Raw genomic sequence first — 26,154 nt, forward strand, 5'->3', positions numbered from 1 at the left:
GTACGAGGATCATTCAATGCTGGTCCAATTTATGAAAGTGTTGAAAACGCACTTCTTTAAAGAACACTACATGACAATGCAGAACCAGTACACGTCTTCTCCCAGAACCCAGCTACCCCTTCTAACTTGTTGACTTTATGCTTTCCTTTGACCCTGTACAACACCCTACTGCCTTTTGACACGTTTCATGCTACAAAAAAGCTACATGCATGTATACATACATACATACGTACATACATACATACACACAAAATGAAAGTAAATTCAACAGCAGCAGGCCTGTATGTGTTTCTAAATCAGAATCTTCTTTTCAAGCAATAACAGATGAAAGTAAATGTAGAGCTTGCACAGGACAAAACCAGAGTGAAATAAAAAATACTAGGTGGTAAGATACCTACCAAGAGGAAGGCGACTGATGACGCTCTTAGATTCAGTGTGACATCACCCAGAAGTTCATACACTGCAATCCGATTCAGATTGTCTATGGCGACACTACGGCAAAGGAAGCTGAAACAGAAATTGTAATGAATGAGTTTCTGATTTGTCAGGCTAGTTAAATGTACTACTACATGCCATTAAGTTTGAATCTGTCACAGGAAATCGCGACCTAGTGCATCGCAAATCATTATATTTGTAATCACAAGCATCACATCAATTCAAAAATTCATGAACTGAAAAGTGACCATCCTACAAGGTTCAAAGTGTTGATGTTTTGGAAGGGATTTTAAGACTCACCTGTATTTGCAGCTGTATATGTTCACTCTGGCCACTACTGTTGGTTCCTGGTTACTGTCCATCATTACCTCTACTGTGTACAACTGATCCTCCTCATTAGCGTATTCGACGACTAGCATATAGTGGCCAGCTCTAGGGACATGGAGGCGCAGTTGCATGTGAACCTTTTCAAGGAAGCAAGGGAACAAACTCAGAATTTACTCTGAAAGCAGTATGACCATAATGTGAATGTTTCCCACTTATGTCCTTTGTATATATTTCATTTTTGTTCATTTTCCAGATGAAACAGCGCTACTACATGTACATACATATAAATAAAGCATTCATGAATGTTTTGAGAACTATCATTGCAGTGTTTGCATGTTTTGTCCTCTGTTTTCTTAGCACACATTTATTGACATATAATTCTTATGAAATGTATTCATTTAACATTTTTAGAAACAATTGTCTTCCACTATAAAATAGTCCATATGACATACCTAATGCCGCAGTTCCTGTTACCTAACATATTTGAAATATACAAGTGAGCTGAACTTACATTTATTTTCTTATGAGTTTACATCTAATGAGTCATCTTTTTGCATTAGTTTTGACTTAAGAAGAAAGTAATTCAAAGTGCATTATATCCTGTGTCACTTTTAATACAGCACATTGGACCTACGTCACATTATGACGGCGTATCCAGTTGGGTCGAATTCGAAATATGGCCCTAATTATAGAGACACATCATTTTAAAGGATTTTTGGCGAATTAAACTATAAAAGTGGGCCTGGTTGCATTTAGTGGATGGAACAAATAATAAAAATAAGCTTTGGTGAAGCCAAAATATATGGCCTTGGCGTGCAATGGTTATCTTTTTAAATCTTTTATAGCAAGAATATGCCATTAAAAAAAAACGAAAAAGAAAAACATGCTGCCACCTAAATGTGGTCACCAAATGCTTGTAATAAAAATGTGAAATTAAAAAAAAGTAAATCATTCATGTGGCCGTTTTTACTTGTGATTAAAACAAATAATCTAGTTACGTCATGCACTTTATTATTATTACTCAAATTGCAGGCAGATGTAATATTACACTGTCACCAACACCCTTTATAACATCAGTTTCAAAAAGAAGATGTAAATTAAATCATTATCTAAGTGGGCAACTTGACTGCAAACAAAATAGATAATTATTTTAAGGTAAAGTATAAATAAATGATAAATAAAAAAGCACATTTTGAACAACTTTGTCACTGATGAGAAAGGACATTTTTTTGACGGATGTGAACAAATGGGCACAAACCTTTTGCAGTCACTGAAAGTGAAGAAAGTCAATGAATAAAGTGAGCTATCCGATCGCCCAATGCTGCATGATGTGCTGGACGGAAGCTAAATGTGATTGCCAATTTAAAAGCATCATCAAACAACGAGAGAGAGAGGGATTCTTTGTATATACGGAGCACTCTTGGTCCCCCAGACGAAATAGTAAAAACAACAAAAGAGTGTGCCTTCTTAAGAGAAGAGCGAGCAAGAAGAAACAAATGTGATTCTTTAGAAAGCCCTCACTCACCAACCTAGTTGGTGACATGCTTCATCATTGGGCCCCACCATGAAGGTCGAGTACCTCCCTGGTGTGCTTCGCCGCCAGAATTACTGTGGAGCTGGTTCGTTGTTGTGTATTTTTCTATGTGCTAGTGAAGGTGAAGTGAATTTAAAAGTGTCTGGGTTGTGTCCAAAAATAATTTTATTCGTTGGCCAACCAGGCACGGTTAAAAAATGGAGTGAACGATTTTGATGCTGGATAGATGTCTCAGCCAAGTCTCACTGTGGGTGATCTAAGTTTCACTGTGGGTGGTCAACATGTTTCTGCCTGTATGTTGTGACTAGCTAGGCATTCTTCAGGACCAGTGCATAGACCCCGGCGGTATGAGCGCACTAAGTCTCACCCTGACCAGGGGGTCATGAATGTAAAAAAAAACAGGAAAAAAGATTTAAAACCTACTGTTCCTGAGGGAACCTGATCCTAGTAGGAACCCTGCAGTTATCTGAAAGGAAGAAACAGACACCCAAAGACATACACAAATATTAAAAGTCATGCAGTCACAAGGCGTGTGCTGTTTCAAAATTTCTCGTGCACTCATGTTCTTCTCAATGTGCACAGTAGCTAAATCTCACGTAGCTATGGTGTGGTATCGTGAGATATGATTGTGCACATAGTATTCACATTAAAGATCGTGCTAGTGACAGATTCCACATTTAATGTGATGGTACCAAATTTGTATAGCGCTATTACACCTGCACGGTAAAATAAAATATTTTGGTATACCCAATCCATTTATATATGTTTATATTAAAAAGACTAAACGATAAATATTAATGATTAAACAGTATGCTGTGATGAACTAACCAACCTTATTAATCAAGAGAACATACGTGGGAATGCATTTGCATGGCTGAAATAATAAGTGAACTAAGATTGTACGCATATTAAATTTATATGTTTAGCTTAAGCAACGTTTATGTGATTTTGCGCTTAAATAAACCAGCATTAACGGCTTTAATTGTCGCATATGGCTAGATAAATGCATACACATAAGGGTATTAGCAAGGGAATAACATTGTTTTATTCATTTCCATGTATTAATTACGCTTTGTGTTTCTTTACCTTAAGTTGACTATTTCGGCCTGCTAAAAGATGGCCGCCAACTGAATCCACACTAAAGTACATGACTTCATGCAATTGACAGCAGAGGAAGGCGTCTGCACTGACTACGCAGCAACCTCTCCTTGAACCCCTGACCCAGGTCCATGAAGACTACTCTGGGCGAGATGCCAATGTCCCTGAACACGGATGAAAATGTTGCAAAATGGGAACCAAAAGCCACCTTTCCACAATTGACTGATACTTTCCTGACCTGGGAACGATTTTCCCATACGCTTAGTTTAATACATTCTCCGTATGTGAAATTGTAAAATGTTGCTTAAAAACTTGGGACGGGGCTGAAATCAGCCAATGAAATTACTAGAAATTATGAAATGTTTCCTTTATATGTAAAATTTCAGTATAAATATTAGTAGTCCAGAGAGGGAAGGTTAGTTTACCACCCTACGATCTTGAGACGCACCCTGATCGATGCTATTCACGACGCTGACAGCAGAGGACGGGACGCTAGACTCTTTGATGATTTTCTGAGGACCCAATTCTGACTTAGAGAACGACAATTAGCCAGAATAGGTAATTATGACTCAAGATTCTATTGCATTTGTTAGGATTTTGACTTGCAATTTAATTAGATAAAGAAATTAATTGTTTGAAGAACTGTGTCGGGTGGTTATTTCTTGAAATGTATATTTTATTAGCAGAAGAATTGCAGTGTTTATCATCAAATCACTAGTACAACTAAATGATCCAATTGGCCTCCGGATGGAGGAATTGTCAGGATAAATAAATAGATGTGGTCTCCTCCATCCAAGGGAAATAAAGCTGTAGTTCGGAAGGGAATTTGAAACCCAATCTCCCCTGTAGGCACGGATAGATTGATGAGAATGAATGTTGGGGTTATGGGCCCCACCAGCGTATGATGTATGAATGTGTGTGTGACTGTGGAATCATTCCGTCCGTGGAAGTAGGAGGAGATTTTGTGTTCTGAACTGCACCAGTCCCACTGTTAACACAAATAACTTATCTGTATTGTCGTGTAGTCGCCAGACTCTACTGACGCCAGCAAAGCCAGGCACCCGCTCGGTACCTGTACACTCCCTCTGTAACCGGACCCGGGTTCTTTTATGGCAGCTGACCGGGAGCTTACCAGGATCGTGTCCGCATCCCCGATGGGCGGGGGGTGTGTCACTGGGCCAACGTCATTTCCGTATGCGGTTAGTTCCTGGCCAATAGGTGACGAATACTGGAGTCATGTGGTACGAAACGTCATGCGTTCAACTAGAACGCTGACCTCCATCGCGCCCTATTGAATTTCATCAACAAAGTTTTATTGACAAACGTGTTGTATTGTGGGGACTGATCCATCGTCTATTGGCGATGTATAGTTTGAGAGAAAGCGGATTTTTATGTGAATGGGAAAAAAGGTTCACAGGACAGGCGTACAGACTGTCTATTGTTGATATCATAATATAGATTTGTAAATCGAATTTATTGTAAGTCAATGCGCGCTGGCAATGATTACTGCGTGAAAAGCTAGTTTGGGAGTGACCCAGCAGTGGTATGTGTCACGTCCCATGTACCCTAGTAGTGGGGTGCGAGGGACTTATGGGCTACAAAGTATGTTCACAATATCTAGTAGTCATAGGGAAAACAGCTGTGCATATGTGCTAGGTTTTCATCACAACTGGTTTATGTCGAAGTTAGCGGGGGTGTGTTCCTGTCCACTTAGTACAGTGCCCCATAAAGGGTAGAAATGGTTCACAGAATTATGTCAGAACTAGTTCTGGAATACTTGAGCAATGGTCTAAATCATGTCCCATGGGTCTTAGTAGTGGGTAGAACTGAAGTGGAGTTGTGCTAACAGCATCTCTAAGTCATGGAGAAAAGGACTGTGCATTAGTGCTTAGTTTGGTCATACAAGGCGTATACCAAAGTCAAAGAAGATGTGTCTCTATCCTCTTAAGACAGTGCCCCAAGGGATGTTATTGTTGAGCCCATTTCTGTCTGTGCCTAGACGGTAGACCCACCTCGGTTCTTTCTCAAATAGGGACTGCTGGATATTTCTACCTGTGTTCACATGTTCAATGACAGTCCACTTTAGGTCATTAGTGGTATGATTCTGTTGTATGTAATGTTCACTGAGTTTGGTCATGATCCTCCCACATCTGATGTTGCTCCTGTGTTCGCACACTCGTTGTTTTACTTTCCGTGTGGTCATCCCTACGTAACGCAGGCCACAGGGGCACGTGATCAGATAAACCACTTTGGTGGAGTTGCAGTTGGTGTGGGTGCGTTGTGACCAGGTTTTTCCTGGTTCAAGGTCAAGGGTCTTTGTGGACGTCGTCAAGTGGCAAACGCTACAGTTAGTGCAGGGATAATGGCCCACTACTCTCGGTAGACCCCAAGCTGCAGTCACAGAGGGGGTCTCGATGATGTCTTGGACCCTGGGTCGTGTGCGTACTAGGGAGTCCCTGAGGCTGCAGCCCTTTCTGAATGAGAAGAGGGGTTTCTCCCAAGCCCTGTTGTTACTAGTGAGAATCCTCCAGTGTTTGTAGATTACTTTCTTGACTGTGGTGGATGCAGTACTGTATGTGGTTACACAAGTGAGAGGGATTTCTTGCTTTTCTTTGGGGTTGTCCTCAAGGAGGGCTTCCCTGGGTTGGTTCCGCGCTCTCTTGTAACTCTTGTTCAGGATTCTTTCGGGGTATCTGTGATTTTTTAATCTGGTGGTGAGGTCAGCTGATTGGTGGCGGAAATCTGGCAAGTTACTGCATTTCCTCCTAAGCCGTAATCATTGCCAGCGCGCATTGACTTACAATAAATTCAATTTACAAATCTATATTATGATATCAACAATAGACAGTCTGTATGCCTGTCTTGTGAACCCTTTTTCCCATTCATGTAAAAATCCGCTTTCTCTCAAACGATACATCGCCAATAGACGATGGATCAGTCCCCACAATACAACACGTTTGTCAATAAAACTTTGTTGATAAAATTCAATAGGGCACGATGGAGGTCAGCGTTCTAGTTGAACGCATGACGTTTGGTACCACATGACTCCAGTATTCGCCGCCTATTGGTCGGTAACTAACCGCATACGGAAATGACGTTGGCCCAGTGACACACCCCCCGCACATCGGTGATGTGGACATGATCCTGGTAAGCTCCCGTTCAGTTGCCATAAAAGAACCCAGGGACATGACTCTTCCATTGACGGGGTCCGGTTACAGAGGGAGTGTACAGGTACCGAGCGGGTGCCTGGCTTTGCTGGCGTGTGTAGAGTCTGGCCACTACCAGACAATACAGATAAGTTATTTGTGTTAACAGTGGGTCCACCAATGTGACTTCCTACGTTTCTTTTCTTTCCTTTACCATTTTCACCACACAGGGTGTGCCTACTAGCCACCACCCCCTTCCCGAGACCCATGGAGTGATTAATGAACACTCCACATGTAAGAGAGCTTACTTACCCGTTCAGGTATATCTCTGTGCTTTCAACCACTTGCCACACTACACAAGGCAAGTTCTTGAAAGTCACGTCAGCGTGTGTGATATTGACGCACCCATACCACTCAACGCCCGAGGAGGCGTGCAGGTGTAATAGCGCTATACAAATTTGGTACCATCACATTAAATGTGGAATCTGTCACCACCACGATCTTTAATGTGAATACTATGTGCACAACCATATCTCACTATACCACACCATAGCTACGTGAGATTTAGATACTGTGCACATTGAAAAGAGCATGAGTGCACGAGAAAGTTTGAAACAGCATACGCCTTGTGACTGCATGACTTTTAATATTTGTGTATGTCTTTGTGTGTCTGTTTTTTCCTTTCAGATAACTGCAGGGTTCCTACTAGGATCAGGTTCCCTCAGGAACAGCAGGTTTTAAATCTTTTTTCCTGTTTTTTTCACATTCATGACAACCAGGTCAGGGTGAGCCTTAGCGTGCTCATACCGCCGGGGTCTATGCACTGTTCCTGAAGAATGCCTAGCTAGTCGCAACATACAGGCAGAAACATGTTGACCACCCACAGTGAGACTTAGATCACCCACAGTGAGACTTGGCTGAGACATCTATCCAGCATCAAAATCGCTCACTCCATTTTTTAACCGTGCCTGGTTGGCCAACGAATAAAATTATTTTTTGGACACATCCCAGACACTTTTAAATTCACTTCACCTTCACTAGCACGTAGAAAAACACACAACAACGAACCAGCACCGCAGTAATTCTGGCGTCGAAGCACACCGGGGAGGTACTCGACCTTCCTGGTGGGGCCCAATGATGAAGCATGTCACCAACTAGGTTGGTGAGTGAGGGCTTTCTAAAGAATCAAATTTGATTCTTCTTGCTCGCTCTTCTCTTAAGAAGGCACACTCTTTTGTTGTTTTGCCAATTTAAAAGACCAAATAATGAAGCCCGCTGACCAATAGCCCATCTTTGTATGCATATTATGTATGCATTTTGGGGAATACAATAATCTGATGAGACGACTAACGCTGTCTCAAACGCAAGGGCCTACAAGCACTGACAAAGCCCACAGGTTCGAATTTGTGATTCGAGTGAAAGGTCTCTGGGGCTCTTCAAGGTTCCAGATCAATCCTGAAACTACAAGCAGTTGACTAAAAACCATAGATAATCTTAACGTTGCCCTTCTTTGCCACTTCCTGTCACCCCCAGCTGGTTTCAAACGAGCTGGTAGCTAGAGGAGGGCACAGTGTAAGTTGGAAAACTCGAAAAAACTAGGGATTAATGAAGCGCCCGGTTACTTCAGACCAAAGTGTTTCCACCCTAAGAATTCATTCTCAGGTACAAACCCATACAGAATTCATTCTCAGGTACAAACCCATACAGAATTCATTCTCAGGTACAAACCCATACAGACACCCAAAACACATTATGTCACATTATGTCCCAATCTGTCCCAATTTAAAAAAGTGCTCAAAACATGGCTCTTTTAAGCCGCCCCTCACTGGCTGCCTGTCTTTTTCTCTAGCGCCGAGAGTTCCCCTTGGGGATGATTCGTGCGCGATATAAATGACCTAAATAAATAAATTAAATAAATAAATAAAAATCTTAAGTGCGCATGTGCAGTGCACTGTCAGTGACCTGGCTAAAGAGTAATGAAAGAGCTGAAATTAAATCATAAAATCAAAGTGTTCCGAACAGGGGCCGCCAAAATACCTTTGACCCAGGGCCCTCACAATCCTTAAAACGTCCCTGTCTCTCCGAAGCAGTTCACTTGTGAAACGCGGGAGAGGATGTGGCGTTATGGACAGAGCTGCTAACTTTGAGACTAGATATCCAGGTTCAAGTACCAGCGTCGGCTCAACATGCTGTGATTGTGAGCAAATCACGTAATATCCATATGCCTAAAAAAATATGAATCTGACCTCGTGTAATGCAAACGGTGCTCATGTGAAGCACTCCAATGCCCTTAGGTTGAGTTTGCGCTATATAAAACTGCAAAAAAAAAGTCATTCGTTTCACCTCAACTATTCCCTGATACATTGAGTTTAAATCAGGCCTCCCACAGACTAGGGATTGAGCACTGCCATAGCTTTTCAGTCCTACATGGACATAGTACCATTTTAGTTGGATGCTATGGATTCACCCTCAGAGCCAGTCGCTGTCTTATGCCTGTGTGACCGTCGGTCTATTAAATCACTTGTCACATCTACTGTGGCCAGTTGTTCCACTCTGGGATGTTCCTGAGATGGTTTGCACAGAGTGATGGGTTTCCTTTATTTCTTGTGGCAGCAATTCGTTTTTTTTGGCCCTAGATGGTAGCATGGCCCTATTCCCCACATCAGCCAAGCGGCACGGGTCCTCGGTTCAGTGAAAAAGTAGGATTCATCATCAACTATCACCTCGAGGTATGTGGGAAATAACAGCAGGTACGTCAGGGCTGCCTCACTTGCTTGCTATTTTTGGATCAGTGTGTCCCAAGTCCTGAAATTTAGTATGAGCACCACCAGAGGTCTTAGAAGGGATCCAGGCAGGGGCATAGTCGCTGAAACCCTGTACAACTGCATAACATTTGGATAGGCCCTGTGGTGACAGAATCTGCTACAGTCAACCTTCTATGTATGTGATCATGCCCGACCCCTACACATTTTCCGGCAGGCCAAAGACACCGTTGCGTGAGAGCATCCTTCCGCATCCTCTACCTTGTATTCTAAATAGTGCACTATCTCCGTTAGTTGAGAAACATGATGTTGCAGATCTGCTGTGGTATTTCTCCTCTTTCTCCTTGACAAGTCCTTACCGCAGCTCTCCCTGCTACCCGAACAGCCATTCGTGCCTGCCTGCCACTTGAGGTACTGTGGTAGCAGAAGACACCAAATCTGTAGACAGCGGAACCCCTTATCCGCTCTGCTTGTCTGGTTGCTTTGTCTTCTGCTTTTTCTGCTTGTTCTGCTCTGTGTGTCTTGATGCTTTGTTTTCTGCTTGTTCAAGTTAGAGCGTTTCTTATTGTTTTGGTACCCCCACTGTCTAGGCTTGTAAAGTTACCAATTGTTTTGTTTTGCCGCCTGGCACTGTTTTTTGTTGCTTTTCCTCCTTATTGCCTGTGACGTTTTTTGTATATTTCGTACCCCCACTGTCTAGGCTTGTAAAAGTTACCAATTGTTTTTGTTTTGCCTTCTGTTACTGTTTTTTGTTGCTTTACCTCCTCTTGTCATGCGCCGCACTGCTGCCTGTTTCTCCAGCTGTTTTTCACCAGTGGCGGCCAGCACAGGTAAGAGCGGCGAGGCAGTGGCCAGAACAGGGAGGGGGGAAGTCGACAGGTGACGTGCTAGGTAAAATTATATAAGAGAAGAAATAAAACCACTTACCTTGCACTCGCCGCATCGCCGACTCGTGCAGGGTAAATGGTTTTATTTATTTTTTAATTTAATTTTACCTACCCTGTTGTCTGTCGACTTCCCTCCACCCCCCCCCATTGCCTCACCGCTCTTACCGCTCTTACCTGTGCCAGCTGCCACTGTTTTTCCCTCTCGCTTCATGACTCCAGCTGGCCCCACCCACCGTCACCCGGCACCCCTCCATCCTCCCAAGACCTACTTAATGGAGGCTGCAGTGCAGCCACATAGCGGGTGCACCACTGGCATGCCGTAGGCATGTCAAAGGCAAACCCGTCCATGTCTAGACTGTGCCTAGACCATGCCCAGTACCAAGAACCCTGGCTGTCCCGCTACGCACAGCTAGACTGTCCCTGAGCTCCATGCCCTGGACCCCAGACTCTGCATCAACAATTGCTGCCGCACCTCTCTACGATCAACTAAATGAACGTTTTCCTGCTGGCACTGTCTCTTCTCCTGCAACACCGGAGCACCTGCTTGCATGACGAAAACCACTATGCCGGCCTCGACCACTTCAGACCCACTCCACTGCCTCCTACTCAATGCATGATCGCTCTGAAAACACTACACCATGATCTGGTACACCATCATCTCCCTCGCTCCCGACTTCGTCTTCCTTACAGAGACCTGGCGTAACCCCGTATCGACATTGCCTCAGCAACGCCCGATGGCTACAAGATAGAACATAGAGACCACATCAACAAACATGGAGATGAAATTGCTATCATCCACAAAGAGACCATCCACTGCACCTCCACTGCTGACGCAACCACCCCTATCATGGAAAACCTCAACTTCCAACTCCAAACCGATGCCAAAACCACCATCAGAGGTACCCTCCCCTACAGACCTCCAGGACCATGCCCCAGCTTCCGTGACGCTGTCCGTGAATTATTAGCCCTGCTTGCCGTAGACCCCAAATACTACATCTTCCTCGGAGACCTAAATATCCACCTCGATGACCTCAACAACACCAACACTGCCAAACTCCTTGAGAACATGAGCAAGATCGGCATCACCCAACTGGTCACCAATCCCGCACACATCACAGGACACATGCTCAACCCCATCACAGCCAGCGACAGAGTGAAGTACAGCCATGTCACCGAGCTCATGTGGATCGACCACGCCATTGTCCACTTCACCATTTTAGGATCCCCCGGCACTGCCAACAAGCCACCTAACTCCTCCAACCACAGCTGGAACAAAGTATCAGAGAGCTAGTGGACTGGCGCCCCCAACACTTCCCACCCTGAAACCAAAACCTACCTAGAACAGGCAGTCAAGAACTTCTCTGCCTTGATCACTGACTGCCCTGACAGAGACGCCCCCATCAAACCCACCAAACACAACAGGCCGCCTCAGTGCTCCTATTCTCTCCTGATGGTGTCCCAGCAGTCCCTGGGACACCAGCAGAGGCTCCCCACCCAATCCCCCCTCTGCTCTCAATAGCATGAGAGCTGCGCCAGGATTGGTCTGAGCAGCTTGATTTGCCGCTCAGGCAGTGCCTGGGAGTCTGTGCTGTTTCTACAACCCGGCTGTGCAAGACTTCTGGGTTGGAGAAACCTAAGTACGCATGATGGTTTGGCCTGCCTAAAAAGGCCGTCATGCGCACTTACAGTGTGCACTATTCTTCCCCTGTTGGCTGACACAGCAGCCAAGCCCCACCCCCGCCCAGACTTGGCTGGCTCTAGAGGGAAATGGAAAAAATAAAATGATAGTAAAAACAATTTATTAGCTTTTTATTTTTCCCGTTTCCCTCAGCTGGCTCTCAGCAGGGGGCGCTGCTCGTCCGTCATAGCGGAGGAGCCGCCGCTGTACTCAGTCCATTTTGCCTTGTTACAGTCTTTACAGCATAAGGAGAGTCCATGGCAGACATGTTTTTCAATATTTAGATTTCAGACTGAGACGCAAAAAATTCCCATGACACAGGGATTGAATGGTATTTATGTCTTAACTGCTTTGAATGATGCTTGGCAATTTCCAGCTCCATGCCAGTAAATGCCAAGTTGTAAGAATACCAAGAAAATATGCGCTCAGATGCCCTGCTCTAAAGCCAGTCTTAACTGTCTGGTGAGATTTGAAACTGCAGAAGTCATAAAGCATAAATGAGCTTTAGCTCCGACTGCTGGAGCATCCAATGCAGCCTAGGTCTCACAATAAAAACCTAGTTCTCACAACAAAACAGAAATAATGAAAAAATGCCATAGAGCTATTTTGTTAGTTTTTCATATTTATGTAAGTACATATAAAATAAGTACACACCTAAATGAAAGATAAAACATTTTACAAGTTAAAGAAATTGATGGGAAATGCATTATTTTATGCTAACCTTATGAAACGTCAATTTGTTGATGGAATCACTGCAGAGTATTTGTGTGTAACCAGAGAGAAACAGAATTGGGTCCTGGTTAGCACAATGGGGAATAGGGCCGGTGAGAGTGGTGGGCAGTGGGGCCGGCTGGGGGAATTTCGACAGACGGCATTGAGGGAAAATTAAATACTTAATTCATTTTCTCTCTTCGTCTGTCGAAATACACCCTTAACCAGCCCCACTGCCCCACCACTCTTACCTGCACGGGCGCTTCAGTATTATAGTGCTACGAGGTCGCAGTCTGCGACTGAAAGCATGATAATCTGCGTATTCATTTAAAATTGTATTACACACAGTAGAAGATAAGCTGTGCAAAGCATGCAGAGATTTAGTGTCATATAACAAGAGTTAACCTCATGGGCATTGATCCAACAAAATGCCTGGGGTAACGGAAGTGACATCATGCACCCTTTGACCTTGATGATATCACAGAAAGTGACATTATATATATAACCCCTAACCCAGATTGTTTCCAAGAAGATATGTCACATGACCATAACATCACAACAATTGAGGATTTCATTGGATAGTGTCCCAAAATAACACAAATAGGCCATGCGCTGCTCTGAGTTATTTTGTATCAAGGGGAGGTTCCATTGGTATTCTCATGCAACCACCATTGGGTTTTAACACAAATCCTTATTTACAAACATTGGAAGACAGGAATTTGCTCCGAAATCTTACGTCCCCGCAAGGCAGACATAACGAGGAGAAATCTTTAAATTTCCACCTTTACATATGTGCTGCATTGTACATCGCTCATACAAAGTAGGAAAAGCCTTAAAGCATTGCTTTGTTCTGGAAATGACTCCTTTCAGTACAAAGCCTATTCTTCAGAGAATGCACACACCCTTGCACTATGGCCCAAGGGTGTGTGCATTAGTGCATGGCTGCCAAAAGAGTACTAGTGCATTGTGAGAGAAAAGATTTGCTATATTGTATTAGATATTGAGCATTTTCTCTCTCTCTTTGACGCAAGGTAGCGCAGTACATTTGGTGCAGCCCTGCCTTGCGTCAAAGAATTGGGCCTCAATCTCACACAATCTCACTTACTGCCTGTCACTTTCCTCTCACTCATTTTCACTAGCACATATGATGACACATACAGGCACACGTGCTCACCCATACGCACGCTCTCTCACTAAAACACACTCTTGCCTGCAAACATGCACACAACATACATTTAAAACCATTTTTACTTCCCACAGCTGCCACCAAAGGTGTTAAGTGTGCTCCACTTTTTATTAAACTAATAGTGAATAATGGAGTGTTATTAATTACCATTATTAATGAAAAACGGGAAGACAATACTGATTGCGGAGCTGTCCCAGTGTCCTGGACACTGGTTTTGCCACCCCTGAGGCAAGGGGTTGCAAAGACTGTGCCAGGGGTCACAATGGGCAATCCATGGGTCGCAGTTTGAACCTGGGCGACCCCTAAATGCCCCCCATGGTTAACCTTCTATTTCCGAGATTTTGTAGCAGTTTCAAGATATTTTTATAGCTTCTTTTTCCTCAATAGGGTGTAATTTCTGATTTTTATCTGTTCCCATGCACTTCATTACTTGGTTTTACTCTCGAGAACGTGCCACTTTAAGTGTCACACACTAGGCAGTTGCATACCACTTATAGGTGCACTGAAAGCATGGAAACGTCATACGTAAACAATCTGAATACCGGGCAGCTATGTAAACCTCAGGAGAAACTGAAAAACAGAGCTGCTCGAAACAGGCCTTGAGTTATCGGAATTATGAGGCTACCCTCGCCAGTCAGCAGCAACTCACACACAAGAACATAAAACGTGCTCATATCGAATGCAACAAAAAAGCCAAACACCAGTCATCCCGTAAAAGCTACAATGAAACAGAGAAAAACGTACTGTGGAGCAACTGAGAGGCAACACGTAGAGGTCTTTGGAAAACCTAACATAGATACATAAATAAACAAAACGTACCTGTCTGCCATTGATGGCTGCCATTGCCGGGTGAACTGGGGCAGGTTTTCCGACTTCTATGTCTAGGCTCCGGCCATCGCTTTTATAATACTGTCCTTCGGTGCCGTAGACACAGGAAAACACGTCCATTGGCAAGTGCTGGTAGAGCAAACAGCTAACACAAAGAAACACACATGCAAGGATACTGAGTGCTGTTAATTTATTAACTTTTTGTAAAATCATCCTGAACTATTAATTATGCTGTAATGCCATATTAATAGCAGACTGTGCCACACAACCAAACTCACAAGCTGCAGAAATGCCATTTAAATCATAACAATTTATTGTAAACAAAAACATTTTATTTGCAATATGCATGCTTAAAAGATGCCTCCTTGATTTATGACATCACAGTCATGCACCTGTGTCTTGATGTATTAATAGTTATATAATTACATACTAGTAAGAAGAACAAGCATTGGCAAAGCCAATAGGTCTTGCCTATGCAAGAGCTATTGGCTTTGCCAAAGTGTTTTAAACATGTTGTACACGAGCGTAGCTGCTGTTCAGCATTGCTAAAAGTTAGTGATGTAGAGGAGAATTGCGTGGAGTGTCGTAGAGTGGAATGGCGAAGAGTGGAGTAGAGTGTTGTAGAGTGGAGTGGCAGAGAGTGTCGTGTGTTGGAGTGGCATAGTGTGGAGTCGTGTAAAGTGGCATACACTGGAGTGGCATAGAGAAGAGTGGACTGGTGTAGAGTGCATTGGTGTGGAGTGTCACAGAGTATGGTGGCATAGAGTGCAGTGGCACTGAATTCAGCAGCATACAATGTAGCGTCATAGAATGTAGGGACATAGATTAGTGTGGTACATAGTAGAGTGCAGTGGCACAGAGTGGAATGGCGCAGAGTAGAGTGGTGCAGAGTAGAGTGGCGCACACTGCAGTGGCATAGAGTGCAGTAATGTAGAGTAGAGTGGTGTAGTGTGGTGCAGAGTGGTGCAGAGTGGTGCAGAGTGGAGTGGTGAAGAGTTGAGTGATGCAGAGGGCAGTGGCGCAGAGTAGAGTCGAATGACAGAGTGCAGAATAGAGTCAACTGGCATAGAGTGCAATGGCATAGAGTGATGCAGAGTAGAGTGGTGCAAAGTAGAGTAGCGTAGAGTGGTGCAGAATATAGTATAGTGCAGTGGCATAGAGCGGAGTAGCGTAGAGTGGAGTTGTGCAGAGTAGTGTGCTGTAGAGTCCAGTGTTGCAGAGTAGCCTGTCAGAGTGCAGTAGTGTAGAGTGTAGTACAGTGGCGTAGAGAGCAGTGAAGTAGAGTACAGTGATGCAGAGTAGAGTGCAGTGACAGAGTGCAGTTGTGTAGAGTGCATTGACATAGGGTGCAGTGGTTAAGAGTAAAGTGGCGTAGAGTGCAGTGGCATAGAGTGGAGTGGCTTAGAGTGAAGTAGAGTGGTATAGACTGCAGTTGCATAGAGCAGATTGTTTCAAAGTAGAGTGAAGTGGCGTAGAGTGAAGTGGTGCATGGTAGAGTTCAGTTGCGTAGAGTGGCATAGAGTGTAATGGCGTAGAGTGTATTGGCATAGAGTGTAGTGGTGTAGAGTGCAGTGTTGCAGAGTGGCGTAGAGTAAAGCGACGTAGAATAGGGTTGTGCAGAGTAGATTGGTGTGGCCTAGACTGGAGTAGTGTGGCGTGCAGTGGTGTAGAGTAGAGTGGCGAAGAGTGCATTGGCATAGAGTAGAGTGGCACAGGGTAGAGTAGAGGGTAGCATGAAGTGGCATAGAGTGCAGTGTCGTAGAGTGGAGTGGTACAGAGTGCAGTGGCATGGTGTAAAGTGAGTGGGGCTGAGCAGAGTGCAGTGGTGTAGAGTAGAGTGGCGAAGAGTGCATTGGCATAGAGTAGAGTGGCACAGGGTAGAGTAGAGGCGTAGCATGAAGTGGCATAGAGTGCAGTGTCGTAGAGTGGAGTGGTGCAGAGTGCAGTGGCATGGTGTAAAGTGAGTGGGGCTGAGCAGAGTGCAGTGGTGTAGAGTAGAGTGGCGAAGAGTGCATTGGCATAGAGTAGAGTGGCACAGGGTAGAGTAGAGGTGTAGCATGAAGTGGCATAGAGTGCAGTGTCGTAGAGTGGAGTGGTGCAGAGTGCAGTTGCATGGTGTAAAGTGAGTGGGGCTGAGCAGAGTGCAGTGGTGTGGAGTAGTGCAGAGTAGAGTGGAGTGGCATAGAGCGGAGTATGGATGGCATGGTAGAGCACTGCCATTACAGACAACACATTTTCAATTGAAATGACTATTACATTTACACAGACATACAGTTTTACTAATAAAACTATACAGTGCACAAACAAAAATGTGTGGGAATTGCCTCACCTAGTGTAATGATTTATTTTTTTATATTAAAGTATTTGTTTTTTTCAACACACTTCAGAAATAACAAAAAATGTGCTTAATTTGTGTTCCTAATTCTGATATATTCTGAAATACTTACACAGTTCATTTAAATGTTTACCTCTTTCCAACCCCCAGTCTCCAGCAATATTGTTACATACATTCTCTCACTTTTAAGTCAGAGAAAGAAAAGTAAACAAGTGCTCTCGGAAGTAAAGGCCTGCCAGTAGTTGGAAGAGGGGTTATTGTCTCCCACGATCCTCCTGAGTTAGGGGGACTCCATCCCCCCAACGTGCTTTACGCCATGAGGCACTATTGCTGAGTGGTCCCTGAAGGGGGTGGGGCCACTACCACAAGCCCTTCTGCCTCGCTGCAATCTTGCCTTGTGGGTCGTGCCAGAAATTGGAGAAGGGGTTATTGGCTTCCCACGATCTTTCTGAGTAAAGGAGACTCCATCCCCCAACATGCCTTGCGCTGGGTGGCGCTATTGATGAGTGGTCCCTGAAGGGGGTGGGCCACTACCACAAGCTCTTCAAGCCCGGGCCAAGGGCTGGCCTGTCCAAGCCAGGATAAGGGAGGGCAAGTCCATTCCCTTTGATTTTTTGCATGGGACCCGAGTGGTTGATAGCAGCCAGGAATCACTGAGGATCCAAGGTACTGTAGCTTTCCACCTATCCATCTTGACTGTACCAGTATACCTGGTGCTAGGGCTAGTTTTATGACTACTGACTATTGCACCGCACGTACCTTGTAAAATATGGGGAAAAGAAAGGCAAAAACCAGTCCCTTGGGAACCCAGGCCAAATTAAATCACCCCAAACACCAGAAGCATATGGCTCCAAATAGTGTGTCTAGAGATATTAACTCTCTAATAGAAAAAGTAGAAAGCCTATTAAAAACTCGTGCTCCTAGCAAAACCCCCAGCAAATCTAGAGGTCCAATAGGAGGAAAGGTAGTGGACAACTTTAAGAGGAAGCCAAAGGTACTGACTGTTCATACTGAACTGGGTCTCCCTCAAATTTCTTCTGATGTGCAGATCAGTCCAATAACTATATAATGCGAGCCTGAACAAGTAATTCCTAACACTGAATATTCGAATGGGTAAGAGACTCTTCAAAAAGACCAGCTCTCTGACATCCAATCCCAGAATATTGCTATGTCACCCCCTACTCTCACCTCTGCGCCCTGCTGTAGTCCAACGACTCTGGAAGAGGTGGTCAGCCGGATAAATGACATAATATTGAAACAACAAAGATCAAGTTCCCCAATTATTGAAAATTTAATATCGATGACAAAAATTTTGAGTCCCTAAACATACCTATAAAGTCACTTATATCGTACACATAAATATTGCTAACAAAAACGTTTACATATATCGAGGACAAAATGATAAGAAACACAAGTATAGTGACTTATAATCATCTGCCATGTCAATAAAATGTATTACAACAATATGGACTACAAAATTATCGTCAACACAACTAGTAAATACAAGTAAAGCACACCAAAAACCAATTAATCAATCAAACAAAACAACAATAAATATATCCTAAAATGATAATAACAATCTATAATTAAATAAAAATATTTTACATCATCCAAATCTAAAACATAAGTATTATAATAATAGTACACCTATAAAGTATACACTAATAATATTTAAACAGATTTACATAGTATAAACATTTAAATAAAATGAACAATATAAGTTATTATATCAAGACAAATAAATCCAATATAACCCCTTAGCTGCTAGGCCTTCCCCCCCTGTGCTAAGCCTTTTTTGGGCTATTTGGGGTAGTTTGAGCTAAGGCCCCTGTAACTTTTTGTCCGCATAAGGTATCCACGTCAAATTTGTGTCCTTTTCTTCTAACATCTTGAGGATTCGAAAGGTACCCAGGGTTTGTGGATTCCAATGAAGGGGACTGAGAAATTAGCCAAAATCCAGCAATGTCTTGGGGAAAAATGGGAAAATAGTGCTGCAGAAGAAAGCGCCTAGTTTTTTTCCCTGCAAAAGGTATCAACAAAGGGTTTGTGGTACTAAAATTACAATCTTCCCAGCTTTCAGGAACAGGCGGACTTTTGTCAGAAAACTAAAAGTTTCTACACAGTTTGGCATTTTCCTGGGACAAAGCCTATTTTTCCTATTTTTTGTGCTTTAAAACTCCTTCCAGTTAGTGTTAACAAGCATTTACAATGCAATGGTCTCGGCATTGTTAAAGTTAGAGCTATTGGCATTGCTCATGACATTATTTTTGTTTTTGTTTTTAAAACATCTCTCTCTCTCTCTCTCTCTCACAAAAATAAGACTTATTTTTGTGAGAGAGAGAGATGTTTTAAAAACAAAAACAAAAATAATGTCATGAGCAATGCCAATAGCTCTAACTTTAACAATGCCGAGACCATTGCATTGTAAATGCTTGTTCTGTTAATTTGTGGTGGGATGTTTGACTCTTTTCATCTGCAAGAGCCCATCAGAGGTGGTGAAGAAAAGGGGCAGGGACTGGAGCAGTTGGTGGCACTGGCTGAGGGGGTACAAATTATTGAGAAATTACAGACCACATTTTTTAGGCACGTCACCTTAGTAATCCCATGTCATATGTGGCACTTTAAACTTGCCCGCCCATTTATGCCCACAGCACTTTGCATTCTGGGACTTGTAGGTTTGCCCTTCCCTTTTGTCAGTTTTATATAGCTTGAACATGTCCTAAGAGCATTGGAGTGCTTTAAGCGAGCACCAGATCACATTATGCGAGGTCTGTTTCATTTTTTTCATTTTATTTTACTTTTTTTTTTAAAGCGAAACCAGGGACACTGTTCAGAAATATATATATCAGATTTTTAAAACTGTGGAGCCAGGCTTCGGTTACGGTATCAGCAAAGGGAGTTTCCTGAGGGAAACGGGGGTGGAATTTCCGTAGTTTCGGGAGATGCCCCAGATAAGGTCTTTTTTCAAAGTTTTGTGTCTACCATTGTAACTTCGAGTCAGGACTGACATATGCATCCCAGGAGGCAAAGCGAAGTCGCTTAAAAATGACAACGAGTTCAAGGTGTGACGTCATTGCAGCTCCAGAGCGGCCCTAGGCGAGGGTTTGGCGTCACGGCCAGGGCTGTCGTCTTTGGAACTGCGGTCGCAGGTTCTAGTCTATCTCAGCGTCCTGATCTGAGCAAATCATTTAATCCCCATGCCTGATATATGAATATGTCTATGTGTAAGGTAACAAAAAGTCACCTAAAGTGCTCCAATACTTTCGGGTCGAGTTCGCACTATATACAATTGCAAATAAAGCAAGGAGCTAGAGACACACATATACGTTTGGTGAAACTGGGAGACCCAGGAGGAAGCTAAAGAGCAGGGACAGCGGGAGCAACAGCAACTTCCTGAAGCTTTATGTGCAGCGCTACGAGACTGCCAACATAGCAATCGGTGTGCTATACTAGAACAAAGTGTGACTCGACCGTTCAGTCACCCCCCTCCTCCATGAGCTGTAAGAGGACACCAGCGGGGACGCCCAGCTTTGAGTTTAGGAAGTTTCGGGCTCGTAAATGGTGGTTTTGTTCGCCGGGGTTTGCATCACAATGTAAATTGGGGGTGGGTGAGGTAAGGAGGGGCCTGGGGAGATGCAGAGGCGTGTGAAAGTCCCAGGAGATTCCACGGACTCCCCACCCCCTACTGGGGGTAATCAAGCAGGAGAGCGCTTCCAATTAAACATACTGCAAAATCAGAGTGCTGTCATCACAGAGGGCACACACAGTGCCCAGTGTGTATGGGGACCCTCAGTATGAGAGTGGTGAGCCTGGTAGGTTCTTCTGTCTGTGTGTGGGCTGTCTGTACCCTGCAGTCGCTCAGTATGAGTAACACCTGTGCAGCTCGTCCTATTCATGGTTTGCACGTGGCCGCCTCAGTTACGGCTGTGGCCCACCGGCCTGTGCCAAGGGTGGCCAGCCGCCTCAATCTTGGTAACTAAAGACACTGTCCCCGGACCTGATCGTGTCATCTATACATCTGTGATTTCAGGCTTGTTAGCCTAGTTCAATGGATGCAACACATGACTACAACACCCAGAATGCACTAGGCTATCACACACAAATCCAGGACTCGACACAGGTGATGTGGCCTTACTCTGACATGAAATGAAAAGGAACTTCTGTGCACTTTACTCTCGCAGTGGATGGAAGAAAGGAGTAAACCAGCTAATCTGTTAAGTGTTCGATATCTGCGGTTTAACATCAACAACAGCATAAACACGTGGGCATGGCCGCAATCTTGTTTAAGCCAGCATACAGACCCAGAGATAAAATGCGGACAGTGAGCGCAAGGTTAAGCGATGAACAAAGGGAAGGTACGGCTGGCTCCCCGATAAAATATCACCCTGGCAGAAAGGGATGCGAATTACCTCCATCGGCTTCTTTAGAAGACCCAAACCAAAGGCAAAAACATCTAACTATTCATCTCATACAAGAGGAGGGACGGAAAGAATGCATTTTCACTAAGTGCTGCTGAGAGATGGAGCGATTTTCTCCTGGACTTCAGTCACTTGCCTAACAATGGGTATTCTGTTCTTTGAGCCAGTCGAAAAGTTAAGTTGAAGGTTATAAAAAAGGCGTGGTTACAAAAACTTCCGACAAACCACTCCAATGGGACGAAATGTTGCCAAACTGCAAGCACAAGCATGTACATCTTAACAAGCCGAGGGCACCGGAAGACACCACCGCCTTTCTCCGAGGCGAAGCAGAAATGCCTCGGAGAAAGGCAGCGGCGTTTCCGGATTCGGGGGCGTGTTTTGCTTTTCTCTCCTCTTGCCATTGGCTGGAGGAGATAATTAGAAAAGTTGAAAAAAACAGGCCCCCGAATCCGAAAAGGACGGGGCCTGTTCGGAGTGACGGACCTCTTCTCCAATGGCTGGCCAGTATTCAAGAGGCCAGCCAATGGAGAACAGGGGAGAAGAGGGGCGGGTTCAAGCCCCTCTTCTCCAAGTCATTATCTCTCGCGAGCGAGACTGCGCAAGCGCAGCCTTCGCTAGCCGAGACCTAAATATGGGTGTAAAAGCAATAATGGATCCTGAAAAACTATACATTTTCGAAAAGTTGTTAAACTACTGAATTCACCAAAGGGACATTTGTGTAAATCCTACAACGTTGTCCTACAGAAACTAACAGTTGAAATAAAAAACATATTGAAATTGAGTTAAAAAAAACAGCCATTTGTGCCAATGTTTTCACCTGTAACTTCTTTTAAGTATGGCAGATATTTGAAAGCAATGTACCGTTACATTTGCTTGACCCTTTTGGTTGCAGGGATATTTAGGACTTGCAGGTTCACCAAGAACCAGAGGTACCCTGAGCCAATAAATGAGTTGCATCTTGTAAGGTTTTTTCATTGTGTACCGGGTATATAGCAATTCATTTGGTAAAATATAAAGAATAAAAAATAGGTATCTAGGAAACCTATATATTTCTGAAATGGGGACAAAATATAGAATTTAGAAGCAGTGGTTATTTGTACATCTCCAAAATTGTGGGTACCCATACAAGCATGTGAATTAGAGGCCATTTTTCAAAATGAATTCTTTTTTACACATTGTCTTACATTTGGAAGGCAGAAAGGCACAGAAAGTCAATTTGTATTCACACTTGTTCTAATATTCTGTGTTCCCCTAAAACGTCCGATAAAAATGTTACCTCACTTGTGTGGGTAGACCTAGTGCCTGCGACAGGAAACGGCCCAAAACGCAATGTGGACACATCACATTTTTCCAGTGAAAACGGACCCTTTTTATGGAATGTGCCTAGCTGTGGATTTTGGAAACCTAGCAAATCTATACATGTTAGAAGACTAGACACCCAGGGTAATGCAGAATGTGGTGACTTGTGTGGCTCTCACTAGGTTCAGTTACCCAGAATTTTTTGCAAACCTCAAACTTTGTAGAAAAAAACAAATTTTCCTCACATTTCTGTTATAGAAAGTTCTGGAATTTAAAAGGGAGCCACAAACTTCCACTCACCCAGCATTCCCCCAAATCTCCTGATAGAAATTGTACCTCACTTGTGTGGGTAGGCCTAGTACCCGTGACAGAAAACGGCCCAAAACATGGACACATTGCATTTTTTCACTGAAAACTGAACCTATTTTCGCAATGTGCCTAGCTGTAGATTTTGGGCCCTAGTTCAGCCGGGAGCTAGGGAAACCTAGCAAGCCTGTACATTTTTTAAAACTAGACCCCCATGGACATCCAGGATGGGGTGACATGTGTGACTCTCACCAGGTTCTGTTACCCAGAATCCCTTGCAAACCTCAAACTTTGTAGTAAGGAACACAGTTTCCTCACATTTCTGTGATGGAAAGTTCTGGAATCTGCAGGGATCCACAAACTTCGACCATCCAGACTTCCTCCAAGTCTCCCCAAAAAAATGGTACCTCACTTGTGTGGTTAGCCCTAATACCCGCAACAGAACATGACCCAAAATGTAATGTGGAGACCTCAAAATTATCGATCACAAAAAACTTGGTTTTGCGAGGGAGTCACCTACACTTTTGGTCCTGGGCTTGGTGGCCATCTAGGGAAACCTACCAAAACCAGAGATTTCTGAAAACTGATCACCTGGGGAAGGGGGGGAGGGGGATGGTCAGGGAGGTGTGACTTGCATGGATCTCCCAACGTTGTCATATTCAGAATCCCCTGCAAATCTCAAATTTAGCTTTTAAAAATCATATTTTCCTTACATTTCTGCCTGGGATCACTGCACTGACACAAAAGTGTTACCACCCAGCATTCCCCTTGGTCTCCCGATAACAATGATACCTCACTTGTGTGGATGTCTAATGCAGAGTCTGCTTAAAAACGCATATGAAACAAATATATAGCACATAGAGCTTGCTCTGCTATCCCCTCGATCCCTATGTTTTTGGCCCTTCACAGTCGCAGGCCCATGGCCCACCCACACAAGTAAGGTATCACTTTACTTGGGAGACCAGGGGGAATTCTGGGTGATAGGAAATTTATGCCGGCGTGGTGATCCCAGACAGAAATGTGAGGAAAATATTTAGATTCTTTTAGCTAAATTGGAGCTTGCAGGGGATTCTGGGTAAGTTAACGTTATGGGATACACACAAGCCATACCTCCCTGGGGGGAATAATAACCCCCATCTACCCCCTGCGGGGACAGAAAGACTGTCCCATTTGTGGTTGGGGGGGTGGGGGCATAGGCATGCCCATTCTGGGCAGCCCCCACCCCTATGTATAAACAAAAAACAAAATCCCTAGCACCTAATGGGCGTTCTGCCCCCCCGGGAAGGGGGCAGATTAAGCGCTATTGCCCCCATCTGCCTCCCTGGGGGGGGGAGCAGAAAAACTGTGGTTATTGTTTTGTGGTAAGTGGGGGGCATTGACATACGTATAAAAAACAACATAATCCCTGGTGCCTAGTGGGCATTCTGCCCCCCCCCCCCCCCCCCCAGGGGGCAGATCAGGGGCTATTGTCCACACCTGCCTCCTGAGGGGACAGAAAGACTGTGGCATTTTTGTGGGGCGGTGGAGTCATTGGCATGGCCATTTTGGGCAGCCCCCACCCCTATATTCATAAATGAAATAAATCCCTGGTGCCTAGTGTGCGAATATTGCCCGAATGATGGTGGGAGCAAAGGTCCTTGTCCAAGGGGCCGCTCCCCGCTCCTTGGTGCCTGGTGGGTGGATCCTTGCAGGGATCCACTAGGGAGTCCGATGCATGCAAGGGGTTAAATGAATAAATAAAATTATATATGATATATATATCTACCAACACATAAATAAGCATTTACCAGATAAGGAAATACCTGACAAAAAATATTAGAATTTTAGTAAAGCAATCAATAAAATCAAACTATAAACAACCTTACCCAATCAAATAGCTTAAACAATTAAACTAACATTATAAAAGGCACACTAATTAAACCTAATGAGACCTCGAAAAAAACAACAAACATTTGAAGAGAAGGAAACTCTGCCGGTTTTTCGCTACAAAACAGAACACTGCAAAATATACAACTCTACCACAGCATATCCAAGTAAGTAACAATTATATTTAAACTAAAAAGTCAAATAAAGCTAAAGTAAAAAATGATTAATTAACTTAGAAATGCTAACACACTGTTTAACTTTTATCGTTTTACACAGAATAGCTAAATTAAAGAAGAAAACGTTCCAGACCACCAAGCTTCTACAAAATCCCATCTAAAACAACACATCGAAATTACAAAATAAAGTATAAATAATAATTTGAAACACACCCCAACAGCACTGCAAAAAATCCTAAACCGCGTCAAACATAAAAAATATACCATATGTCATTAATATAATTTTTTTTCTCTTTCAACAAAAATAAACATCTTGTTCGCGTTCAATCTAGCTGAAAGAAAACATTGCGAAGCCATTCAAAACTTTTCTAAAAGACATACACGTAAGTAAATTAAATAAATAGTAAATACATCTTTAAATATATATTAATAAATAGCATGCATAATGTAACTATATTTTATATTTATATTATTACAGTAGTTACTGATATATAATGACAGAGGGCGCCACATTTATCACTTCACAAAAAAAGAAAACAGTTATTAAGTCATATGTGCATCTACAGAAAAGATGAACTGGAAATGTACTAAACATTATTCCAATGCATGTTATGGGGGGGTCAACTACTAAAGAAAATGTTGTAATTAACGTAAGAGAGCATAACCACCCTTCCACCCAATGTCACAGAGATGGAAGTGAGAGAAGTTTTACAAGACATAAGAGAAGCAAGCACTCATTCTCAACAACCCACAACACAAATCGTAAAAAATATACTGCCCAAAGTCCCTGAACATATAACAGGCCAACTACCATCGATCCACACCTTAAAACACCTAATAACACACTCTAAAAAGGTCACCAGCGACACCCCACCTGCTTCTAGCAAATATCGGGACATAGATATACAAACACATCTAACAATAACACATAAAGTGGAACCCTTCCTCCTACATAACAAGAAAAATAATGAAAAACGAATCCTAATCTTCTCCACTGCAATTAACATACTAAAACTATCCCAATGCCAAACTGGATGATGGATGGGACCTTCAAAATGTTTCCCAAACCATTCAATCAAATATACACCATACATGGTGAATTTCAGAACACCAATATCCCTTTTATATATGGTTTACTTCCTAATAAGCAAGGTAGTACTTA

General features: G+C 43.4%; 1 protein-coding gene across 1 annotated transcript in view; it reads right to left on the reverse strand.

Annotated features, from left to right (window-relative positions):
• Positions 1-26,154, reverse strand: part of LAMA3 (laminin subunit alpha 3) — an 881,606-nt gene that overhangs the window by 382,154 nt on the left and 473,298 nt on the right. The window contains exons 29-31 of the mRNA XM_085605753.1: positions 14,584-14,737; positions 736-899; positions 399-507 (exon numbers count right to left, since the gene is read on the reverse strand). Of these exons, the coding sequence (XP_085461879.1) occupies positions 399-507; positions 736-899; positions 14,584-14,737 (427 nt within the window). The remainder of the gene's footprint in view (positions 1-398; positions 508-735; positions 900-14,583; positions 14,738-26,154) is intronic.

The sequence above is a fragment of the Triturus cristatus genome, chromosome 5_1 (genome assembly GCF_964204655.1).
Source record: "Triturus cristatus chromosome 5_1, aTriCri1.1, whole genome shotgun sequence".
NCBI lineage: Eukaryota > Metazoa > Chordata > Amphibia > Caudata > Salamandridae > Triturus > Triturus cristatus.